Source organism: Bos indicus x Bos taurus, chromosome 29 (assembly GCF_003369695.1).
Source record: "Bos indicus x Bos taurus breed Angus x Brahman F1 hybrid chromosome 29, Bos_hybrid_MaternalHap_v2.0, whole genome shotgun sequence".
Classification (NCBI taxonomy): Eukaryota; Metazoa; Chordata; class Mammalia; order Artiodactyla; family Bovidae; genus Bos; species Bos indicus x Bos taurus.
In genome coordinates this window covers 24,228,038-24,252,135 of record NC_040104.1, presented here as the reverse complement: position 1 = coordinate 24,252,135, position 24,098 = coordinate 24,228,038, and the positions used below count along the sequence as shown (strand labels likewise).

Below are 24,098 nucleotides of genomic sequence, written 5' to 3'. Positions count from 1 at the left end.
TGGACCTGAGATTTAGGCTAAATGGGGAAGAAAGTAAAGATAGAAGGAAGTGTTACATTGGAAAAAAAATAGAGGAAACAGATTTAGAATCCAGATGAGGTCAAAGACATAGAGCCTGTTATACAGAGTGGAGTAAGTCAGAAAGAGAAAAACAAATATCACTATGTTAATGCATGTATGTGGAATCTAGAAAAATAGTACTGATGGATCTATTTGCAGGGCAGGAATAGAGACGTAGATGTAGAGAATGGACATAATAGACACAGGAAGGGAAGGAGAGTGTGGATCAAGTTGAGAAAGTAGCATTGCCATATATACACTACCATGTGTAAGATAGCTACCTGCTGCATAGCACAGGGAACCCAGCCCGGTGCTCTGCGATGACCTAGAGGGGTGGAATAGTGGGTGAGGGAGGCTCCAGATGTAGGAGATACATACATATACACACACAGTTACAACTGAATTGAATTGTTGTACAGCAGGAACCAACACAACATTCTAAAGCATTTATTCTCCAATTAAAAAACATAATAAAAAAGAAAAGAAACTGGAAGAACTGGATCCTGTATTTTAAAAGTAGAATATTTTTAAAGTTTATTTTGTATAAGTGGAACAATTTGCTTGATAATAAGATTCTGACTTGGGAGGGAGTGGTGAAGTAAAGGGGAGGCTGAAGCCATTTGGTTGAAGAAGTCAAGAAGTTTTAAATTAGGTGTTGGACAGGTTATCTGCATAGATAGGTGTTGACATCTCTCAAGGTGATGCAGCCTGCAATGAAGTGCAAGTCTGTGATCTTTCAGACACTCCAGTGGGTGATGGGAAGTGACAGAGAGGTTGGAGGTTGCCAGCAGCAAGGATATGAGGAGGGTAACCCAGGTGAGATTGGCAGACTGGTGACCTGGCTGCAACGATTGGGACTGAAGTGGTTTCCACCCACACCTCCCAAACCTGGGAACTTGGGATATGGCACCTCGAGCAATTTGAGGGGGTAGGGCAAGAACAGGTTTTAACAGTTTTAAGTTAAGATAAATAGTCGGAAGAAGCCTCTTGTGATGAAACTTAAGATGCAAAAGAGGTCTTTGTCCTGTGTCAAGAGTTCCAGAAGACAAAGTACAAAGCGCTCAGAGGGTGATGTTGTGTGCAGTAAGTGGGCTCATCATAGAAGAAAAAATGCACAGTAGAGACAGTGGCTGAACTGATCTGGATAGGAGGGTCTCAAATTATCCAGGGCCTTTGGCTACACCCGAACATAGAGGGCGCCTTGGTCTTTATGTCTTCACTGGTGTTTTTCAGCTCATTCAGAGGCCTTGTCCTACTTCCATCTTCCTTCTTGTCCCACTGATCATCACTCATTACTGAGGGGTATCCCACCAGCAGAATAATTGTGATCCTGATCCTTTTAAGCCTGTGATTAAACAGAGCCTGTTATCTCTACGTGAGCATCTTTCCAGGGACTTTTTCTGACCAGTGTTTGTCTACCACCTGTATAGGACGAAGAACACACCTGGGTCTTGGTCATAGAAAAGAGAAGAAATGCACTTCCTTATCAGAGGCCCGTCTTGAGAAGCCAAAGTCTCGTGCTTCTGCCAAAAAGACCAATGTGGAAACTCATGGTCCAGGTGAGATGGGCCTCAGTCTTATCCTCTTTTCTATGGGAACTGAAGAACAGATCTTCAATTCTCTGCTATCTTGTGGCTTTCTTTGTTGTTGTTATTTAGTCGCTCAGTTGTGTCTGACTCTTTGCACGGTACCCTGCCAGGCTCCTCTGTCCATGGGATTTCCCAGGCAAGAATTCTAGAGCGGGTTGCCATTTCCTTTTCCAGGGAATCTTCCCGACCCAGGGATTGAACCTGTGTCGCCTCCATTGGCAGGTGGATTCTTTACACCTGAGCCAGCTGGGGAGCCCTGTAACTTTCTCTACCAGGAGTTACCTGTTTGAAAAGCAGCAGGCAGAGGGTGAGATTTGTCCAGTCCCTATATTTGCCAGGGTCAGTCCCTACAGCTTATGACCCTGAAACCTACCCAGTAGAGTCTGAGTTGAGCCCTAGATAAATAAACCACGTTGCCATCTCAGCTCACACTCCTTGCCTCTGGGCTGGGGCCCTCCTCCTGCACAACCCACCATGCGTGGGCCCCTGCTACACTGCCATTCTTGTACAGACTGGGTTTACAAATGGGTCTTCCTGATACTGTCTGATGATCGTCTGTCACCAAAGAGTGTTCTTGGTCACTGCCTTTTGTTTCAAGTAGCTGGCTTTTCATGTACATAACAAATGGAATCTAAGTACATTTCACCATGAAGGGAGGTCTTTTCTATTAAAATAGGCCTATAGGACATTTCTTTCTAGTCTCTCCGGTTTTGTAGCCAGAGTGTGTGCTGTACAATTATTTCATTCTTTAAAATCTTATTTGCACTCATTCTCATTAGATTATCACAGCTTCAGGGTCTAAGGTGGATTCAGAGCTCTGTACTCCCATTTGTTGTGGAGTTTTAGGCACATTAGTTCACTTATTAGTGCCTTAGCTCGCTCATCTGCACAGCTTCTCACCTCCTTGGGTTGTCACAAGAACCTTCTTGGGTTGTCCAAAAAGTTCATTTGGGTTTTTCCATAAGATGTTTTGAAAAACTTTTTGGACAAACCAATAGTTTGTGTTGGTTGTCTGTAGTGTCGTACTATCTCAGTAACTTAGAATATCCCCACTCTGAGCTTTCTAACTTATGAATCCTTTTACCAAAGTAGAAAGAAAAATTACCCAGGAAAATAAGGTACTGGTTTTTATGAATTAATTAGCAATTACTATTTGTAGAGAGCTAATTAGTGGCCTTCCAAGTACTTTACATTCTTTGTCATGTGTTAGGCTTTATTGTCTTGAATTTACAGAGAAGGCTGAGATTCCTGTTAAAGAACTGTTACATTTTGAGTGTTAACAGTGCTGAGTTTCAAACTAAGACTGTTGAAATCAGAGCCTTAGGTATTTTTTTCTTTTTCCATTGAAGTGGAACTGTTTCTCTGGTTACAGTTTTTCTTACCTACTAATTTTCCAAGATGCTGTAAGTACATCATCTCATAGGATTAATAGCCAGATGTGAGATACTTTCTATGAAAATTTTGTGGCCTTTAAGCAATTTTCATACCACCAGGATTGGACACCAGGCTATTCTTTGAGATAGACTGTTGACAGCTTCCATTATATCTGCTTTCTTTGGAAATTTTGATAATTGAAACCCAAGCTACATTTGTCTAGAATTGTTTTAATATACCTAAAGTTAAACCCATTTAAACATGACTGATGCTGTGTATAAAATAGATAACTAGTGAGAACCGAATGTGTAGCCCAAGGAACTCTACTCAATGCTTTGTAGTGACCTAAATGGGAAGGAAATTCAAAATTCAACAAGGGAAAGATACAGGTCGTTAAAGAACCCACATGATGGTGCTGTTTAAGTCTTACCCAGTCCTGTTTATTTTATTGTAGAGTAGAAACTAACATGACATTGTAAAGCAAACACATGCTAATAAAAATTAATTTAAAAAATAAAAATAAAATAAACGGGACTGGGTAAGACCTAAACAGCACCGTCTTGTGGGTCTTTAGTGGCCTGTATCTTTCCCTTGTTACTGAATGTTTCAGTGCAGTCAGTATGTCACCTGAGTGGCCTGCATTGTCACAGAGAGAGGGCATGTGTCCTAGGGGACACGACTGAAATGAGGATCTTGTGGTATCTGTTTAGTGCTGGGCTCTCACTGCATCCTGTCTCTGAATTCAGACCTGTCTCTCAGGATGCTCAGGGGCCACTAGCGCCATAATTTCTCATCCTCTCTTTTCTTCTCCCCTACAGTTGTTGAAGATAATCGTCTTGTAGAGTTGATTTCCCTTCAAAAGGCAGATGGTTCCTGGGATCTGAATGAAGGTCTGGCTTTGGTCCTGGGTATGAAGTTGGAAGACATACAGGCTGCACTTCCTGACAAGGTGAGGTTCAGAGAAGAAAAGAGAGTGTGTATATTTTTGTGAGGTTGAGGTGAGTACTGAGAATTGGGGTGAATCATGACTCACCTGAGGAAGGAGAATACAAGAAGTCATAGACTAAATTAACTTCTGAGAAATAGCAGTTGAAGATTTTTCTGGCTGTGTTGGAACAGAAAGAACAAGGAATTAGTCTGCTAGTAGAAGTTGACAGTTTAGAGTTGATGGATGACAGAGGGAAAGCAAAAATCCTCTTTAATTACATTTTCTGCCAGTCATCTTAGTTATAATTACTTACATTTATTGAGCAATTACTCTATGCCAGCCCCTGTGCATTGCACTGCCCTTCATGACCTTATTTATTCATCAATCAATTAAATATGGTAAATCCTACTCATGCTGTGCTTAATAGATGAATAAACCAGGGTTCAAAGAAGTATGACAATATCTTTGAGTGTACTCAGCTAGTCAGTGGCAGAGCTGGATTCAATCTAGGACTATCTGTCTTCAGAATCTATGTTCTTTCTTCTAAACAGAGTGGTCTAGAACTTAGGATAGGTGAAGTTATCTTAACCAAAGTTAGGATATGTGAAGTATCAATAGGGACAACTTAGTTATTTCAAATGTGTTCAAGTATGCTGATGAGGACAAATTATGTTCAAGAATTTCAAGGTAACTTACTGAATCCTCTAATTGAGAAATTGTTGAATATTGAGATATATGCCAAATGAGGCATATGAGACAAATGCCAAAAACTTGAAGGACACCCATCATTCTGAATTTTCAAAATGTGGAAGGTGATTAAATAAATTTTAAATATGCTATAATTGCCTCATCTAATATAGTATCCACTAGTCACCTGTGGCCTCTAAGAGCTTGAAATGTGACAATTGCAAGTGAGAAATTAAATTTTCCATTGAACTGAAATGTACTATAGTTGTGAAAGACAAACTGATTTCAAAGACAACATAAAAATGTAAACCATTCTTGATAATTATTTTTAAATTGATTACATGTTAAAATAATATTTTGAATATATTAAGTTAAATGTAATATATTAAATAATTCTATGTCTTTATTTTTACATGTGGCTGCTTGGGCATTTAAAGTTATATATGTGTCTAGCATTATATTTCTCTTGAAATAACTATTCTAAAACAAATAATTAAAGGGATAATTTACAAATAAGTGGAAGAAGATATGAGAATCATGAAGTTCTAACTTGGTTTCATTGAGAACAAGACATGTCTGACTAACATTTCCTTCCTTCTCGTGGTAACTGGATCAATAAATCAGGGGAATGAAGAGTCCTTCAATGAGGAATCTGAATTTTTAAAAAATACTTATTTATTTGACTGTGTCAGGTCTTAGTTGCATTATGAGGGATCTTTCATTGCAGTGCACAGACTCTAGCTGCAGGGTGCACGGGCTTAGTTGATTTGCAGCACATGGGATCTTAGTTCCCTGACCAGGAATCGAACCCAAATGCCCTGCATTGGCAGGCAGGTTCTTAACCACTGGGCCTTGAGGGGAGTCCCTGAACTTAACGTGGGGGCCTCAGGGAAATCTCTCTCTATGGTACAGGATGCGAATTCTTCAAGCTGGGCCACAGTCCTGGCAGTACTCTGGCTGCATGACAATGCTAAGGACATGGCTTGTGAGTGGGAACTTCTGGAAAGGAAGGCAGTGGCCTGGATTCACATCCACGCAGGTAGGAACCCAGTCCTAAGACCCCATCTTTCCCCGTGTTTAGGAAGCTAGCCATCATCCCAGGCATTGAGCCTCCAAGCCTGATAGAGGGTTACCAAGATAGGGTTCCCATATTTCCCTTCCCAACCATCCTGGTTCAGACCTTTCCTGATGCCCGAACTGGTTGGATGAGGGTGCAGTCTGAAATTGGGGGAGTGGAGGAGGTAGGTGCAGAGGGAAGGGGACATGGGTGGGGAGTGTGAGCTGTGAGAAGGACGTGAAGTGAGAGTGTGCTGTACTGAGTGCAGGACTGGCTGTGGAGCCCTTATTCCTTGGGTATTTATCGTTTCAATGCTGCTGAATATTTCTGGGGCCAGAGAAGAGTAAAGGGAGCCTGGGCAGTAGGGAGAAAAAAGTCAGGGGTATTGAAGACAGCTAAGTAGGGCTCAGAGAAGATGCTGAAGAGTTTAGGGGAGCCTGGGAGGAGAGCCTGTCCTCTCATTGCTGTCCCTCAGCCCTCATTTTTGTTTCCTCCTTCTACCAGGGTCCGTCAGGCACGAGCTTGTGAAAGCTGCAGTTGCTTTCATGAAATCTTCTGCGGATCCTGCCATCTTTGGCCCCTGAAGAGACCATCCAGAAGAATAAGTGCCTCTGCTTTGCTACAGTCCTTGCCTTCACCGTCTCTTCTGCTCTGATGTTTCTGTAGTTTACACCTATCCTGGCAGCTTCTTATCACACCAATAGTGGGCGGCCACACCCTCTTGCCTCTCAGTGCCAGATTCTCTTCGAATGTGCTTTTCCTTCCCCAGCTCATACTCTCAGCTGAGTGTCACGGGTCCCAGAATCTGTTCCCTTTCTTGGAGGAATTCAAAGCATTCCCAGGCTATAACGTTCCTTCTCAACTTTCCAGAATGACCACATGGAACACAGGTGATGTAGACTCCAGACTAAAGATTGAAGCAATGATGTTCAGGGAACGCTTGAATTAGAGAATTTCCTGCACTTTTTTCCTGTTTATTTTTGTTCTTAGGTACTCATCAGGACCAGACTGGACCAGGACTTTGCAGTTTTCTATTTTTAGATAGGAAGAAGAGTTGGAGGGGAGGTAGAAAGCCAACACTGGGATGAATATAAGCTTAAGATCACAAAGAGGGAGACTCAGGGGTCCACTGTGAGGTCTGGCACTTGGGGAGCTTCTTTTTAAAAAAAATTTTTTTTTTTTAATTTGGAGAATAATTGCTTTACAGTGTTGTGTTGGTTTCTGCCATACAACAATGTGAATCAGCCATAGTATACATAAGGCCTCTCTCCCTCTTGAACCTCCCTCCCACCCTCCACCCCATCCTACCCCTCTAGCTTATCCCAGAGTACCGAGATGAGCTGCGTGCATTATACAGCAACTTCCCACTAGCTATTGGTTTTACATATTGTAATATGTATGTTTTAACGCTACTGTCCCAGTTCATCCCACCCTTTATTTCTTGGGGACTTTCTTGATTGATCCTGCTTGGGCTTTGCTCGCCTCTGCTACATGCCTTTCCTCCCACTGCCTTGGTGACTTGGGTTGAGTTATGTCTGTTAGAGACCTGTCTTTCTTTAATCCTTAAACATCTTAGTAAGAAAGCACTAATGGACTCCTTAGTCCTAGTCTGAACTCATGAGGCTTCTAAGTCCAGATCTGACCCCATATAATATAGGAAAAAACAAGTTGAAGGGCAATTTTCTCTGAGACCTCAACCTAGAACACTCACCCCATGAGGAAGAAAGAAGCTCCTTGTGTTTCTGAAACTTACGTCCCATATACTCTATCCTGGTGGAAATGACCCTTTTTGATGTGTTGCCTTCTAAAATGCTATCATATCAATATTAAAATGGCCATCTCTACCCTGCACTTTGTTGTATTTGGTCTTTATTTATAGAGTTACTCACTGAACCTGCATCAGTTTTTATTATCCCTTGTTTTTTCCAGCCAACTTTTCTGGTGCCTCTACTGTTCATGCTATGTCCTTCCCTCCTATCTTCTGTTGTAAGCTGGTTTCCTATCATTTTTTTAATGAGAAATATATATATACACACACACACACACACATATATGTATATATATATATATATATTTTTGGTTGCATTGGGTGTTAGTTGTGGTGTGTATGTCTTTACTGTATCCTGTGTAATCTTTGTTCCAGCACATAGACTTTCTAGTCATGGTGCATGGGCTCAGTTGCCCTGAGGCATATGGGATCTTAGTTCTCTGACCAGGGATTGAACCTGCGTCCCCTGCACCACAAGTGGATTCTTAACCACTGGACCACGAGGGGAGTCCCTGGCTTCCTATCTTATATAAGGCAGGTAAAGAGCACTGGCCAGAAAACCACTGTTGGAATCCTGACCATACATTTAGTCATGTGAGGAGGGACAAATGATTTTACCTTCAGGATCTTAGAATTCCCATCCTACAACTAAGGGATTAAACTAGAATTCTATTATTACTTTCATCTTGAATAGTCAAGCATTCTGAGCAAGACCACAATGTCTGTTCACTTAGGTGGAGAATGACCTAGAGCTGAGTCCTATTTGGCTCTTGCATGAACTGGCATTGGGAAGATTTGCCAGTGGTGACTCACCTCCCAAGACTTTCTTCCAAGTTTACTATGGCTGAGTGCAACCCACACAATATGGCTCTGACATCACCGAGAAGCTTGCTAGAGATGCAGAATTTTAGGCAACCCCCAAAACTACAGTATCAAAATCTGCATTTTCACAAGTTCACCAGGTGATTTGTACACACATTGAACTTAGAGAAATAAGGGCTTAGTCTTTTCATAAAATAGGCTTGCATTCAAGTTTGTCATCTAGATCAGAGGTCCCCCAACTTTTGGGCACCAAGGACCAGTTTTGTGGAAGAATTTTTCCATGGACCTGGGGTGATGGGACGGGGATAGTTGGTTTCAGGATAATTCAAGCACATGTATTGTGCACTTTATTTCTATTATTATTATATCAGCTCCACCTCAGATCATCAAGCATTAGATCCCAGAAGCTGGAGACCCATGATCTAGATAGTCCCTATCAATGTAATGAGAGAAAAGACAGGTTCTTAAGGACCATGACTCTTGCACAATTACCCTCTTCCACAAAATGACAGTCCTTTACATTTATTGTGTGGGACGTTGACTATTCCATTCATTGTTCGTCTCTCCTTTGTCACCCTCAGCTTCCAGACTTGAGACTTAGGAACTTCTAAAACAAAAAACAGAAGAAGGATATGGCAACCCACTCCAGTATTCTTGTCTGAAAGATCCCATGGATAGAGGAGCCTGCTGGGCTATAGTCCACGGGGTTGCAAAGAGTCAGCCAGGACTGAGCAACTGAGCAAAAACCAAAAAACAAAACAAAGGATAATCTTACTTATGTCTTCTTTAAATTGCAGAATCAACTCCCATTTTAAAGTATAAACTATAAACACCCATGCTTTTATTTTTCTAGTTGTGCTCTTGTGTTATGGAATGTTGTACCAACTATCAATTCCTCAGATCTAAACAAGTGTCTATCTTCAGAACCAACAAAGATATTTTATCACCTGCACCGAAGCCCACTTTCAAGGCTGGTGCTTCGTGTTTTAGAAAAATATCAAACACCATCTGTGCTGTCAGGAACTGATGATCTGGGCAAGGAGCCTGGGAAGGAAGCTGCTCTCATACTGGTTTTCCTTACCCTGTTCCTGTAGTTGTTTCCTGGCTGCTGCAGACTTGGCCAGAAGGAAGGCAGATAACATGGCCTCAAGATTCTTCTACTCAGACTGAGTCCAGTGCCTTCAGGGCAGGGTACGCTGTTCTACAGAGACTTATTAGTAAACCCATTGCTATTTTCACCAAGGGCTTCCCTGGTGGCTCAGATTCATAAGAATCCTCCTGCCAATGCAGGAGACCTGGGATGGATCCCTGGGTCAGGAAGATCCTCTTGGATAAGGCAATGGCACCCCACTCCAATACTCTTGCCTGGAAAATCCCATGGGCGGAGGAGCCTGGTGGGCTGCAGTCCATGGGGTCGCTAAGAGTCGGACATGACTGAGCAACTTCACTTTGACCTTTCACTTGCATGCATTGGAGAAGGAAATGGCAACCCACTCCAGTATTCTTGCTTGGAGAATCCCAGGGACTGGGGAGCCTGGTGGGCTGCCATCTATGGGGTTGCACAGAGTCGGACACGATTGAAGCGACTTAGCAGCAGCAGCCTGATATATAACTTTCTCCATTCCTTTACTTTTAACATGTCTTTATAATTAAATTGGATTTCTAGTGGTACACATAAACACACACACCCTTTTTTTTTGGCCACACTGTATAGCATGCAGGATCTTAGTATCTCAACTAGGGAGTGAACCTGTGCCCTCGGCATTAGGAGCATGGAGTCTTAACCACCGGCAACCCACTCCAGTATTCTTGCCTGGAAAATCCCATGGACAGAGGAGCCTGGTATGCTACAGTCCATGGGGTTGCAAAGAGTCAGACAAGACTGAGTGACTTCACTTCACTCGTGTTTTTAGCTACTCTGACCATCTTTGAGTTTTAGTTAGCGCATTTTGTAATCAGTGATATAATTGGCTTAATATTTACTAAGTTTGCTTTCTATTTCTTACATCTGTTTTTAAACATTTTCCCACTTCTTTTGGTTTTAATTAAGCATTATATGCGATTTCATTTTATCTCCATTCTCAACATATCGATTATATTTCTTTATATGTATTTTTAGTTGTTTCCTTAGAATTTGCAATATATATTTAAGACAAATCAGGTCCACCTTCAAATAGCACTATCTTACTTTACATGTAGTTCAGGTACCTTGATGAGTTAGAGAGTTTTCATAATTCTTTCATCTCATTCATTGTGGCATTGTTGTTCATTTCTTTATAATTATCCAATGCATTAGTATTACTTTAAAAAGTTATCTTTTAGATTAAGAAAAATAAAAGATTTATTTCACCTTTATTTATTCCTTCTCTGACACTCTCTCTTTATGTAGATCTGAGTTTCTGACCTACATTATTTTCCTTCTTTCTGAAGAATTCCTTTTAACATTTCTTGCAGAATAGTTATCCTGGAAATAGATTTCCTCAGATTTTGTTTGTCTGAGAGTATTTATTTCTCCTTCACTTCTGAAGGATAGTTTTACTGGCTATTGAATTCAATATGCTGTGCTTAACTATTTCAACACTTTAAACATTTCACTCCACTTTTTCCTTGGTTGTATAATTTTTGGCAAGAAATGTGTTGTAATTCTTATCCTTTTTCCTTAGTGGATAAAGTGTTTTGCTTGACTCTGACTTTTTTCAAGATTTTCTCTGTTTTTGTTTTTTGTAGCATTTTATTTACTAAGCTAGAGATAGTTGTGGGAAAGCTTGGAATGGAAAAACAAGAGTACCTCTTTGGTTACAGTGAGTTTGAGATGCCTAACATCCAGACCCCTACACGGAGATATTGAATAACAAGTCTAGAATTCAAGGGGGGAAACTGGACTAGAAATGTAAATATGTGAATGAAGACAGGATTTAATATTGTTAGAATGAATGAGAGCAAAACAGGAATGAATATAAACATAAAAAGCTAAGCAATTAAACCCTGAATATATATAGTTACACACACATATATTTACATATATGTGACACAAAGATGCATCTTTTTTATCCATATTTTTTTCTTTTTTTTTAAATTTTATTTTATTTTTAAACTTTACATAATTGTATTAGTTTTGCCAAATATCAAAATGAATCCGCCACAGGTATACATGTGTTCCCCATCCTGAACCTGTATCTTTCAGGGTAGCTGTTACTAAAAGTTTTGTTCTTTCTGAACCATGGCCTGCTTGTCTGCTTGTTCCATGGAAATTGGATACTGCAGTTTGCTTGACAGACTGGGCTATATCTCAAACCTGCTAGGTCAGTCATCTTTCTGCTAGCACCTGGTCTGCTCCATCACACACAGGGGCTGTTTCAGTACTGTAGCCTGCTGAGGGTACCTGAACCATATCCCAGCAGTTGACCAGCTCTCATCATGGGAATGGGGACCACAAAGAAATGCAAGGAATCGCTTAAGAACTGGTAATAACTAAGGTGCCAAGCCACTCAAGAGAGTTTCCTGGGATTCAAGTCCCTGATATTTCTGTCATACCCGTCTCTCCCAAACAAAAATGCAGAAAGTATGTTTCATTCCTATATTTATTAACTTAATTCCTCCATTAACTGGGTTCCACTTCTTTCAGAGAAACCATTAAATTGTTAGGAAGCCCAGTAAAGCAAATGAATACTTTCTTACCAGAAGGAAAAAAGGAAAAAGAAAGGAGGGGGAAAACAGATTAAGAAATTTATGACCAAGTAAGTAGCCATATCTTACTCTTCCATTTTGGCTCACAGTCCACTTCTTCACTGCTGAGTTTTTGCAGATGAAAGAAGGAACTTTCACTTGGTTACTCATGCCAGACCCCATCCCTACCAACAAACAATAAAGCACCTGTCACTGGACCGAGAATGCCTGGACTTAGCCCTGCTATTTATAATCAGAAAGTTCTGCTGAGTGATTAGTTGAGAAATCAGTTGTTGCAAGAATGTGCTAGTGACTTACTTGAGTTTTGGAGTAGAGGAAAAAAGGCATTAAACAAGGCAGGGCCTTTTTTCTGATTAAAACAAGAGTGATCCAAATAAGGCAAGATTTCCTACAAATAAATTGTAGCAAGACAGCTCCCTTGAGAAATACCTACTGAAATTTCTGAGACTTGATTCCTATGAAACAAGACATATTCTGAACAGGTTTTCTTCTCTTTCTCTCTCTCATATCATCTTGCCATGGAATACACGATAAAAATGGTAATAAGGCATACACTAAGAGCATACACAACACTCCTCCAAAACCCTCGAGTGAATCTATTAATTCTCTCGCACAGGGCCAGCTGCTTTCTGCACGGGGTCGTCTTGAGAAGCAGTGATAATGCAGTGAAAGAGGGCTAAGCTTGGACATGACTGTGTTCTGCTGTCTAACTTTATTTTAGAAAAGTCACAGGTGCTCTGAGTCCAATGGCTTTACTTGTAAAATGCAGTTAATAAGAACTACCTTACATAGTTATTGAGAAAATTAACTTTAAAAACATGAAATTGCATTGAAAAACTCACCCACCACAAATGTAAGGTGATATTAGTTATGAAAATCAGAATTGCTGTTGTTCAGTCGCTCAGTCCTGTCCAACTCTCTGCGATACCATGGACTGCAGCATGCGAGGAGATGGTGATGTCCTTCACCATCTCCCGGAGCTTGTTTCAGCTCATGTCCATTGAGTTGGTGATGCCATCCAATCATCTCATCCTCTATCATCCCCTTGTCCTCCTGCCTTCAATCTTTTCCAGCATCAGGGTCTTTTCTAATGAGTTGGCTCTTTGCATCAGGTGGCCAAAGTACGGGAGCTTCAACAGCATTAGTCCTTCCAATGAATATTCAGGACTGATTTCTTTTAAGATTGAATTATTTTTTTCTTTATAACTCAAAGGGAAGAGTCATATCATTCTGGATCCATTAATCGACTCGATTACATTAGATAAGTCACTTAAACTTTTTGAGACTAAATTTTCTACTAGAAATGAGGGAAATAATAGTGTTTACTTAATGGAGAGCACTCAGCAGAATTCTGGCATACAGGAAGTGCACAATAAATATAAGTTATTATTAAGACTGTGGTATATTCACAAAGGAACTAAAGAGTCTCGATGAGGGTGAAAGAGGAGAGTGAAAAGCTGGCTTAAAACTCAACATTCGGAAAACTAAGATCAGGGCCTCCAGTCTCATCACTTCATGACAAATAGAAGGGGAAAATGTTGAAGCAGTGACAGATTTTCTTTTCTCAGGGTGTGGAAGCTCCAAAATCATGGCTGGTGACTGCAGCCATGAAATTAGAAGATTATTGATTCTTGAAAGGAAAGCCATGGCAAACCTAGACAGCATATTAAAAAGCAGAGACATTATTTTGCTGATAAAAGTCCACATAGTCAAAGCTATGGTCTTTCCAGTAGTCATGTATGGATATGAGAGTTGGATCATCAAGATGGCTGAGTGCCAAAGAATTGATGATTTTGAAATGTGGTGCTGGAGAAGACTCTTGAGAGTCCCTTGGACAGCAAGGATTTCTAACCAGTCCTTCCTAAAGGAAATCAACTCTGAATATTCATTGGAAGGATGGATTCTGAAATTGAAGCTCCAATACTTTGGCTACTGATGTGAAGAGTTGACTCATTGGAAAAGACCCTGATGCTGGAAAAGATTGAAGACAAAAAGAAAGGAGGGCGGCAGAGGATGAGATGGTTAGATAACATCACCAATTCAATGGACATAAACTTTCCAGTATAAATAAAATAATTTCAAAATTAGTAAGAACTTGAACTCAATTGCCAACAAAGGTCCATCCAGTCAAGGCTATGGTTTTTCCAGTGGTCATGTATAAGATTAATAAAGTTTTTTTTTTTTTTAAGATAGTTCCAGATTTCTTTAAAAGTAATTCCAGTGGTCATGTATAGATGTGAGAGTTGGACTGTGAAGAAAGCTGAGCGCCAAAGAATTGATGCTTTTGAATTGTGGTGTTGGAGAGGACTCTTGAGAGTCCCTTGGACTGCAAGGAGATCCAACCAGTCCATTCTGAAGGAGATCAGCCCTGGGATTTCTTTGGAAGGAACGATGCTAAAGCTGAAACTCCAGTACTTAGGCCACCTCATGTGAAGAGTTGACTCATTGGAAAAGACTCTGATGCTGGGAGGGATTGGGGTCAGGAGGAAAAGGGGATGACAGAGGATGAGATGGCTGGATGGCATCACTGACTCAATGGATGTGAGTCTCAGTGAACTCCCGGAGTTAGTGATGGACAGGGAGGCCTGGTGTGCTGCGATGGGGTCGCCAAGAGTCGGACACGACTGAGTGACTGAACTGACTGATTCATTCAAATTGAGAAAAGCCTTAATGGCATACCTGAAGGATGATTTGTTTTACATTTTTCTTGGATATTTCCAGACAAGGAAACAACTATATCATAAGGATTGTTTACTTCATTGATGTATAATTTCTAGTAATTAAATTTTTGGCATTGAAAATAAATCTGTCTTTCTACCAGATATACCCATGATTCCTGAATCATCACATGGAAGAGTGCATACAATGTTTATCTATCAGCCCTGGAAGCCTTTTTAAAAAATTTAAATTTATTTATTTTAATTAGAGGCTAATTAATTTACAATATTGTATTGGTTTTGCCATCAGTCAGTTCAGTTCAGTCGCTCAGTCGTGTCCGACTCTTCCCGACCCCATGAACCGCAGCACGCCAGGCCTCCCTGTCCATCACCATCTCCCGGAGTTCACTCAAACTCATGTCCATTGAGTCGGTGATGCCATCCAGCCATCTCATCCTCTGTTGTCCCCTTTTTCTCCTGCCCCCAATCCCTCCCAGCAACAGAGTTTTTTCCAATGAGTCAACTCTTTGCATGAGGTGGCCAAAGTACTGGAATTTCAGCTTTAGCATAATTCCTTCCAAAGAAATCCCAGGGCTGATCTCCTTTACAGTGGACTGGTTGGATCTCTTTGCAGTCCAAGGGACTCTCAAGAGTCTTCCCAACACCACAGTTCAAAAGCATCAATTCTTCAGCGCTTGGCTTTCTTCACAGTCCAACTCTTGCATCCATACATGACCACAGGAAAAACCATAGCCTTGACTAAACGGACCTTTGTTGGCAAAGTAACGTCTACATCAACATGGATCTGCCATGGGTGTACACGTATTCCCCATTCTGAACCGCCCTCCCACCTCCCTCCCCGTACCATCCCTCTGGGTCATCCCAGTGCACCAACCCCAAGCATCCTGTATCCTGCATCGAACCTGGACTGGCAATTCATTTCTTATATAATATTATATATGTTTCAATGCCGTTCTCCCAAATCTGTCTGGGTACAAAATTCAAATCTCTGGAGTTCATCATAGTGTTGAGCTTAAAAACACTGGCTTTAAAATTACAGTCTCAGTGCAGTCAGTTTTTAGTTGTGTGATCAGTTATTTAATCTGCTTTTCAGTTTCTTTGTTATGTGGTTTCTTTGGGAGATTAAATGTAATAATAAATTTTAGGAATTAGCGTAACACTTACCGGGGTTCAATCCCTAGGTCAGAAAGACCTCCTGGAGAAGGAAATGGCAGCGCACTCCAGTCTTCTTGCCTGGAGAATTCCATGCACAGAGGAGCCTAGCAGGCTACAGTTCATGGGGTTGCAAAGAGTTAGACATGACTGAACAACTAACACTTTCACTTTTCTTTAGCATGTGGCAAATGCTTACTGTGAATTTTTAACTGAACATTAGCTATTTAGTTAATCATTTTTTGGGGGAGAAGGTTTTCAGCCAACCCCTTTATTTACACTGATCACCCTCCATGAATGTATATTTGTCTTTAGGAATATTGACCTGAAGGACAAATAATAATAGTATATATAAAGCAAATAATAACTGATGAAGTTTCTACCTGGAAAAGTGATGTTTATTAGAGATAACCACGTAGTTGCATGGATATATAGATAATTTCAAAAACAGTAGACAAAGGATATCACAAGGAAAAGTTTGAAGGTGTAAAAGACAACCAAAAAAGAGATAGCATTGCAGGTGATCTAAGCTTAGAATTGGAACTCATGCTACCATGCAAATACTCCTGGAGGAACACAGACATTTCCCACTTCAGAGAATTCCTTTCTGATGATCGCACTACTATTATTTCACAGCTGGATGATGAATAAGATCAACAGACTAATTGCTCCCTCAGAGCTATCACTCATCCCCAAATAAAGCTTCAGGGGATCTGAATCAACTTCCAAGGAAGCACTCCTGGAAGCAGGAGTGTGTATAGGTCTCGAATGCACAAACCCTAAGAGATTCAATTCCTTATAAGTAGGAGAACTAAAGTGTGTTTGGCTGGAGCACTCTGTTCTCTGCTCAGAGGCAGTAAACATGTGGTCCTGTTATAACACTGGAGAATGTGACTCCATTCTCAGGTGGACTATGTGAGTGTTTCAACCTCTGCCCATGCCCATGTCTTATCATTAACTTCTGCCGCCACCCCCCACACTCGGGGACCACATAAAGGGACCTTCCTGGTCCTTGAGGCTTCTTTTTCCTGAAATGGACTTTAAAAATCAAACAGTATTATAGAACCATAGGTTATTGTAGTATTTGGTACACTACTTGCTGCTATTCTTTCTTTTACTTAATATTCCAAATTCACCTTGGGACTTAATATTTCTAAGTCCACTCAGAAAACGCTAAAAGGACTAGAAGAACCAGAGCAGCATCTCCTGATAGAGTTGGGGACATTGTACCTCCCAAGTCTGGAAGGATGTAATCTGAAGAGGATGTGATGTAAGTCTATTTAATAATATTATTTCATAGAACATGTATTTGCAAATAATTTTAGAATGCCAACATTGAAGAAAGATATTTAAACATATATTTAAGAAACATAAAAATATGCTTTTCATTAGGATTTATGTTTTTCCCAGATACTTTCATAGAAATTGCATTAACTTTACTATGGCACCAGAGTATCTTTGTTGTTGATGTTTTTGCTAAGGTAATTATTATTTTCATTTTGTGTATGAAAAAAGTATATGTATGGAAGATATTGTATAAATTATTTGAACTACTATAGCTAATAAGTGGCAAAGCCAGAATTAAAATTAAATGTTCTGATTCCTAACACAATTTTTTCCTGATTATTTTTCAGAGGGTAATGCATAGTGGGAGTTTGCCTCTCGAAGATATTTTGAGATTTCAAAATATAAGTGTTCCTGAAAAGAGTGAATCCATGAATTAAACAACTGTAAAGTGGTTTCTAACTTGACTGGAAAATGATTTGAATATATCTTGGAACTTCTGGTCTTGTCATAAACAACCATCAGCCTCTCAAGACATTCCTTCCAAGAGATTGATAAACTGGCTGTAAAATAGCCTTTTCTTAATACATGATATTTTTAATATATGATATATTTAATACATGATATTTTTAACCTGCCATTCATAGGAAGGCAGGTTGTTGCTTGTTAAAAACAGCCAATGTGCTCATTGGCAAAAAGCTTAATAATTTGATATTGGTGTTTAGACCTCAGTGTTCCTGATCCCTTTTCAAGGTCTGACTTCATCACAGCTATGAGGAACGCCTCGGTGGTGACTGAGTTTATTCTGCTGGGCATCCCGCACACAGAGGACCTGGAGACCATGCTCTTTGTCCTGTTTCTGTCCTTCTACATCTTCACCCTTATGGGGAACCTGCTCATCCTACTGGCAATTGTCTCCTCCGCTCCGCTGCACACTCCCATGTACTTCTTCCTGTGTAAACTGTCTGTGTGTGACATGTTTTTCCCCTCTGTGAGTTCCCCAAAGATGCTCTTCTACCTCTCAGGGAACAGCCGAGCCATCTCCTACGCAGGCTGCGTGTCCCAGCTCTTCTTCTACCACTTCCTGGGTTGTACCGAGTGTTTCCTGTACACGGTAATGGCCTATGATCGCTTTGTTGCCATATGTTACCCTCTGCGCTACACAATAATCATGAGTCACAGAGCGTGTGCCATCCTGGCCACGGGCACCTCATTTTTTGGCTGTATTCAGGCCACATTTCTAACTACACTCACCTTCCAGTTGCCCTACTGTGGCCCCAATGAAGTGGATTATTTCTTCTGTGATATCCCGGTCATGCTGAAGCTGGCTTGTGCAGACACCTCAGCCCTGGAGATGGTGGGGTTCATCAGTGTGGGCCTCATGCCCCTCAGCTGCTTCCTTCTCATCCTCACCTCCTACAGCCGCATCGTCTGCTCCATCCTGCAGATCCGCTCTGCAGACGGCCGAAAGCGCGCCTTCTCCACCTGCAGCGCCCACCTCACTGCCATCCTGCTTTTCTACATGCCAGTGGTCCTCATTTACCTACGGCCAACCCCAAGCCCCTGGATGGATGCAACTGTTCAGATCCTGAATAACCTGGTCACCCCCATGCTCAACCCGCTGATCTACAGCCTCAGGAATAAAGAGGTGAAGTCATCTCTGAGGAAGGTCCTTTATCAGCTGGACATCCTTCCTGAGCAGAGGTAGAGAAATCAGTAGCTACTACTTCAACTGTACTTCATAGTTTATGGAATATTACTGTATGGTAATATTCACAAACATCTTTGAGAGGACAGATACTACTATGATTACATCCATTTTGTGATGTGTGGACTAAGACTGGAAGCGATAAAATGGCTTGTTAAGGACACACAGGGCTTCCAGGTGGCAGTAGTGGTAAAGAACCTGCCAGTCTATACAGGGGATATAAGACACGGGAGTTCAATCCTTGGGTCAGGAAGATCCCCTGAAGGAGGGCACTGCAACCCTCTCAAGTATTCTTGCCTGGAGAATCCCATGGACAGAGAAGCCTGGTGGGTTACAGTCCATGGGCTTATAAAGAGTTGGACAAACTGAAGTGACTTAGCACGCACGCGTGTATGCAAGGACACATAAGGAGTGAATGGCAGAAAGAAGACTCTAGGGCTGGCTTTCTGACCCTGGGACGTGTGTGTTATCATGCTGCCGATAAGGGAAGGAGGGAGACCACTTTTTGCTTCTTCAGCTTCTCAAGATCTGTTTCTGTCATCCTCTTGCAGCCCCTCCTCCTCTTCTTTCCCCCTTTGCCCTGGTGCTTCTTCACCTTGGCCGCAGTGTTTGATTCCGCCAGTGTCTTCATTGAATAAGTCCTCATTTTATTGGTCTAGGAGTTGTTGAAAAAAAAACAAAGACTTATATCCCCAAGGCTACAAGTATAGTGAATAGTGTTAGTCACTCAGTCGTGTCAGATTCTTTGTGACCCCATGGACTATAGCTCACCAGGCTCCTCTGTCCATGAAGTTCTCCAGACAAGAATACTGGAGTGGGTAGCCATTCCCTTCTCCAGGGTATCTTCCTAATCCAGGAATTGAACCCAGGTTTCCTATAATGTAGGTGGATTCTTTACCACCTGAGCTACCAGGGAAGCCCAAGTAGCTGGGACCTGAGGCAGGTCTCTCACGAGTGAGGCAGAGGGACTAGTGAACTTCTTTTCTACAAACCCTGTCTGCCGGGCTCAGCTGGGAAGCAGTCCTGGCTGGAAATGTGCAGCATGTGAAGGGGAATGGGGAGATGGGGAGAATCCACAGAGCCGTGACTGCACTGTGATGCTGTTTCAGAAAATCTGGACTTGGTTTTGTATTCCTCAGCACAGCCAGGAGGCAATGTGGCACCCTAGATGTCATTGTTTTGTACCTTTGACTTCTCTGTTTATGGAAAGAATTTGAGTTTGGTCCCCATGCCCACATTTCTTTTTGCTTTGGCTGAAATATGGGAAGGTTGAAAAATGTGCTGTTTCAATACAGTTTGTTTTCACAGCTCAACTGATTGAGCATTACTATCACACTTGGGGAATCTAGTGACTAGAATAAACATTCTAACGGAGACGTAGGGATGGAAGGACACTGGAAAGAGGGTGATAAATGAGAAGGGGGCAGAGATAGAGAGGAGTCTTTATTCCTGCCTCTGTACTTCTCAAAATCAGACAGCAGCCATGGAAACTTCCAGACCAGACTAGCACTCTTGTGTCTACCTCCAGGCACTGGTGTGAGCTAGCAATCAGTCCTGGATCAGAGACAAACTCTTGTTGGTCTCTTCTCTTTAACTCTTAAAAACCTTTTTATTTTTTTGCTGCTCAGTAAACAAGAGTCTAAAGGGGAAGTTTCAAATACACTTCAAATGGCTCTAAGTTTAATATATCCCAAATTTTTCTAGGTGGTGCAGTGGTAAACAATCTGTCTTCCAATGCAGGAGACATAAGAGATGTGGGTTCGCCCGTGGGTCAAGAAGATCCCCTGGAGGAGGAAATGGCAACCCACTCCAGTATTCTTGTCTGGAGAATTCCATGGACAGTGGAGCCTGGTGGACTACAGTCCAGAGGATCACAAAGAGTTGGACACGACTAAGCACACACACATGCATACACAAACCCTTCTAAGCCTCTCTGAGTCTACATGATCTCTTCCCATTCCTCAGTTTCCTGGTTGTAACAGCTCAGAGGGTCAACCTAGCACAATTTGTAATAATAAAAGATGGAATCAAATTCCTATTCATTTTCACTCATTCAGATGTCATCTGATAGATAACTCTGCTAGGAGTAGGCAAGGCAAAGATAAAGAAGACACAGATGATCTTACCTAAATGATGTCATAGTCTGCTGGAGAAAACAGACATACAATAGTTAAATTATAACTGTAGACAGAAAAAGATACACTGAAGCTACACCAGGAATGGAGAGACCAAGAAAATGTGATAAATGGAGATTTATAGAGCATTTATCATGTACTAAGCACTATACTAGTTTATTTGCATTATTATATCATTTTATTTTTGTAATGATCCTATCTGCCTGCAATGCAGGAGACCCTGGTTCAGTTCCTGAGTCAGGAAGATCCCCTGGAAAAGGGATAGGCTACCCACTCCAGTATTCTTGGGCTTCCCTAGTGGCTCAGTTGGTAAAGAATCCACCTGCAATGTGGGAGACCTGGGTTCGATCCCTGGGTTGGGAATATCCCCTGGAGAAGGGAAAGGCTACCCACTCCACTACTCTGGCCTAGAGAATTCCATGGACTCTATAGTCCATGGGGTCACAAAGAGTCAGACATGACTGAGTGACTTTCACTCACTCAATGACCCTATGAGCTAAATACTTGTTATTACTGTATTTTTGTATTTTACAGTTTAGAAATATGAGATTGAGCATGGGAAACTTGTTCAAAACCATACATGTCATGTGTACCTTGGCTGCCGTCCAGCCCTATGTTTGTCTTGCTGCTGCTACTACTGCTAAGTCGCTTCAGTCGTGTCCGACTCTGTGCGACCCCATAGACGGCAGCCCATCAGGCTCCCCGGTCCCTGGGATTCTCCAGGCAAGAACACTGGAGTGGGTTGCCATTTCCTTCTCCGATGCATGAAAGTGAAAAGTGAAAGTGAAGTTGCTCAGTCGTGTCCGACTCTTAGCTACCCCATGGACTACAGCCCACCAGGCTCCTCCGTCCATGGGATTTTCCAGGCAAGAGTACTGGAGTGGGGTGCCATTGCCTTCTTCATGTTTGGCTTACTCTCTGTTATAGACTGAATTGTGTTTTCCCCCCAGATTCACATGTTGGAGTCTTAACTGTCCCCTGCCAGACCCCATACCTCAGAATGTGGCTGTAATTTGGAGATAGGACCTTTAAAGCAGTAATTAAATTAAAATGAGGCTCTTAGGGTGGACCCCAATTCAACATGACTGATGTCCTTATGAGAAAGGTAATATGCAGATACAAAGAGACACCAGGGATACAGTTGGAGGAATGTCGGCATGAGGATGTACAAGAGGGTGGCCATCGGCAAGTCATCAAGGACAGAGCCTGAAATGGGTCCCTTGTCCTCCCAGAGGAAACCAACCCTTCTGTCTCCTTGATCTTAGACTCCTAGACTCCAGAACTGTGAGAAAATAAATGTCTGTTTTTTATGCCACCCAATTTGTGGTTCAGTATTTTGTCCCCATAGTCCTAGAAAACCGAGACTTCCAAGCCCAGATCTGTTCTAATGCCTCCCATATCCAACGTATGATTTGTGCTGCTGATAACAGCATGCTCTTTCTATATTCATTCCTATTAACATCACTGTTTGAGACTCAGAAATGATCTTTGTTTCCCAAAGGAGGTAATGGAAAGTTCCAGATAAGAAACACATTTATAAAACTTTTCTTACCACTTACACCAAGCTGTAAGATTTCTCTAAGGGAATCATTGTGAAGAGAATTCTCTAGTTAATTAATCTCAAAGGTACTCTTATGAGATGCTTCTCCTGCTCATTATGACTTTGGCTTTTATTTTTGCCCTCTAATTTTTAGTTCTCACTTCAGAGCTGCATATCAGGGCCAAGTGGATTAATAAGATTGGGAATTGATACTGGAAGTACAAGAAGGCTTGTTAGTTTTATGGTCTGGGTTTTCTCTGCAATTAGTATTCAAGGGAAGAACTAAGTGTGAGTGTAACATACATGTGTATATGCATATGTGTATACACACACACACACACACACACACACACACACACACACACAACATACAGCCTACTTTCCACACACGTTCAGGCAAAATTTCATTCACCTCAGTTTTTCTAGCATTTCTAAGGTGAGACTGATTTCTTCCTAAATTATTGCATTAAAAGAGAGAGATTCTATGATATTACCTTTTTGTGAGAGTTAGTGATAAAAATGTCACTTGCCAGTTATGATGCAATTATATGGTCTAGACAAAGCAGTTAAAATAATTCAGAGTTTCAAATGGCTACATATTCTGAGCATGGAATCTTCTTATCTCAAAGAAGCACCATTGGAATCTTTCAATCACATTCCAGGGCTCAGAGCTGGCTTTGCCCAGCACCTAATAAAAAGCAGAATTAAAGCAAGGCAGTTAGACCAAACAGCAGGGCCAGGGTGAGCAATCTGACACTCAGAGTGAATTTTAAGATGGAATGCAGAAGGTTCAGTTTATCAGCCCTGACAGTTCTCATGGCTTAAATCAATCCGATACTTGCTAGTTCTTTCCATCAGTAGTTGCTATGAAAATTTGTATCTCATGTTATTGCCTGCAGTTTTGATACCCAAAATTTAGAAGTATTTTACATTCTTAGTTATTTTGAGAGAGCTAAGGAATATTTAATTTCCTTAAATACACACACACAAAACCCATGCACACACACACACGTGATACAATCAATGGAACTGACAATAATTCTGATAATATACCAACAGAATGAAATTCATTATTTTAAAGTGAATATAAAAGTCCTTTAGGGATGCCAATAAACAAACCATTTCTATGAAAACAAAGAGCTACATTCTTAAGTCCTGTAAGACATAGGAAGATAGAAATTTATGAGACCTTAAAGATCATACCAATATAAATGAAAATTATATATAATTTATGAATTATAAATTAACCAATATAAATGAATTTTATAATTTCATTTTATAAATTTATATACTTTATAAATTATATAAATTTATAAATTATAAATTAATTTAACCAATATAAATGAATTTTATAATTTCATTTTATAAATTTCATTTTATAAATTCATTTTATAAATGAATTTTATAATTTTATAATTATAAATGAATTTTATAATTAATTTAACCAATATAAATGAAAGTTTCAATATAAAATGAAAACAGTGATTTCATTTTATATATATAATGAGGCAACTGAATCCAGAGAGCCCAAACAACATACATAAAATAACATGGAACAAGTGAGAAAAAAGTTAGGGACTCTGTTCTCCAATGCAGCTTCACTTAAAAGGATGGATTGGTATCTAAATT

General features: G+C 40.9%; 2 protein-coding genes across 2 annotated transcripts in view; both read left to right on the top strand.

Annotated features, from left to right (window-relative positions):
* VWA5A (von Willebrand factor A domain containing 5A) overlaps positions 1–7,546 on the top strand; it is a 29,903-nt gene extending 22,357 nt beyond the window's left edge. The window contains exons 16-19 of the mRNA XM_027531613.1: positions 1,491–1,619; positions 3,842–3,972; positions 5,551–5,677; positions 6,200–7,546. Coding sequence (XP_027387414.1) covers positions 1,491–1,619; positions 3,842–3,972; positions 5,551–5,677; positions 6,200–6,279 — 467 coding nt within the window. The 3' untranslated portion in view covers positions 6,280–7,546. The remainder of the gene's footprint in view (positions 1–1,490; positions 1,620–3,841; positions 3,973–5,550; positions 5,678–6,199) is intronic.
* A 10,312-nt stretch (positions 7,547–17,858) lies between these two features.
* On the top strand, positions 17,859–19,000 carry LOC113886466 (olfactory receptor 149-like). Its single transcript, XM_027532671.1, has one exon. The coding sequence runs from the start codon at positions 17,859–17,861 to the stop codon at positions 18,792–18,794; it is 936 nt and encodes a 311-aa protein (XP_027388472.1). The 3' UTR covers positions 18,795–19,000.
* Positions 19,001–24,098: the final 5,098 nt, after the last annotated feature.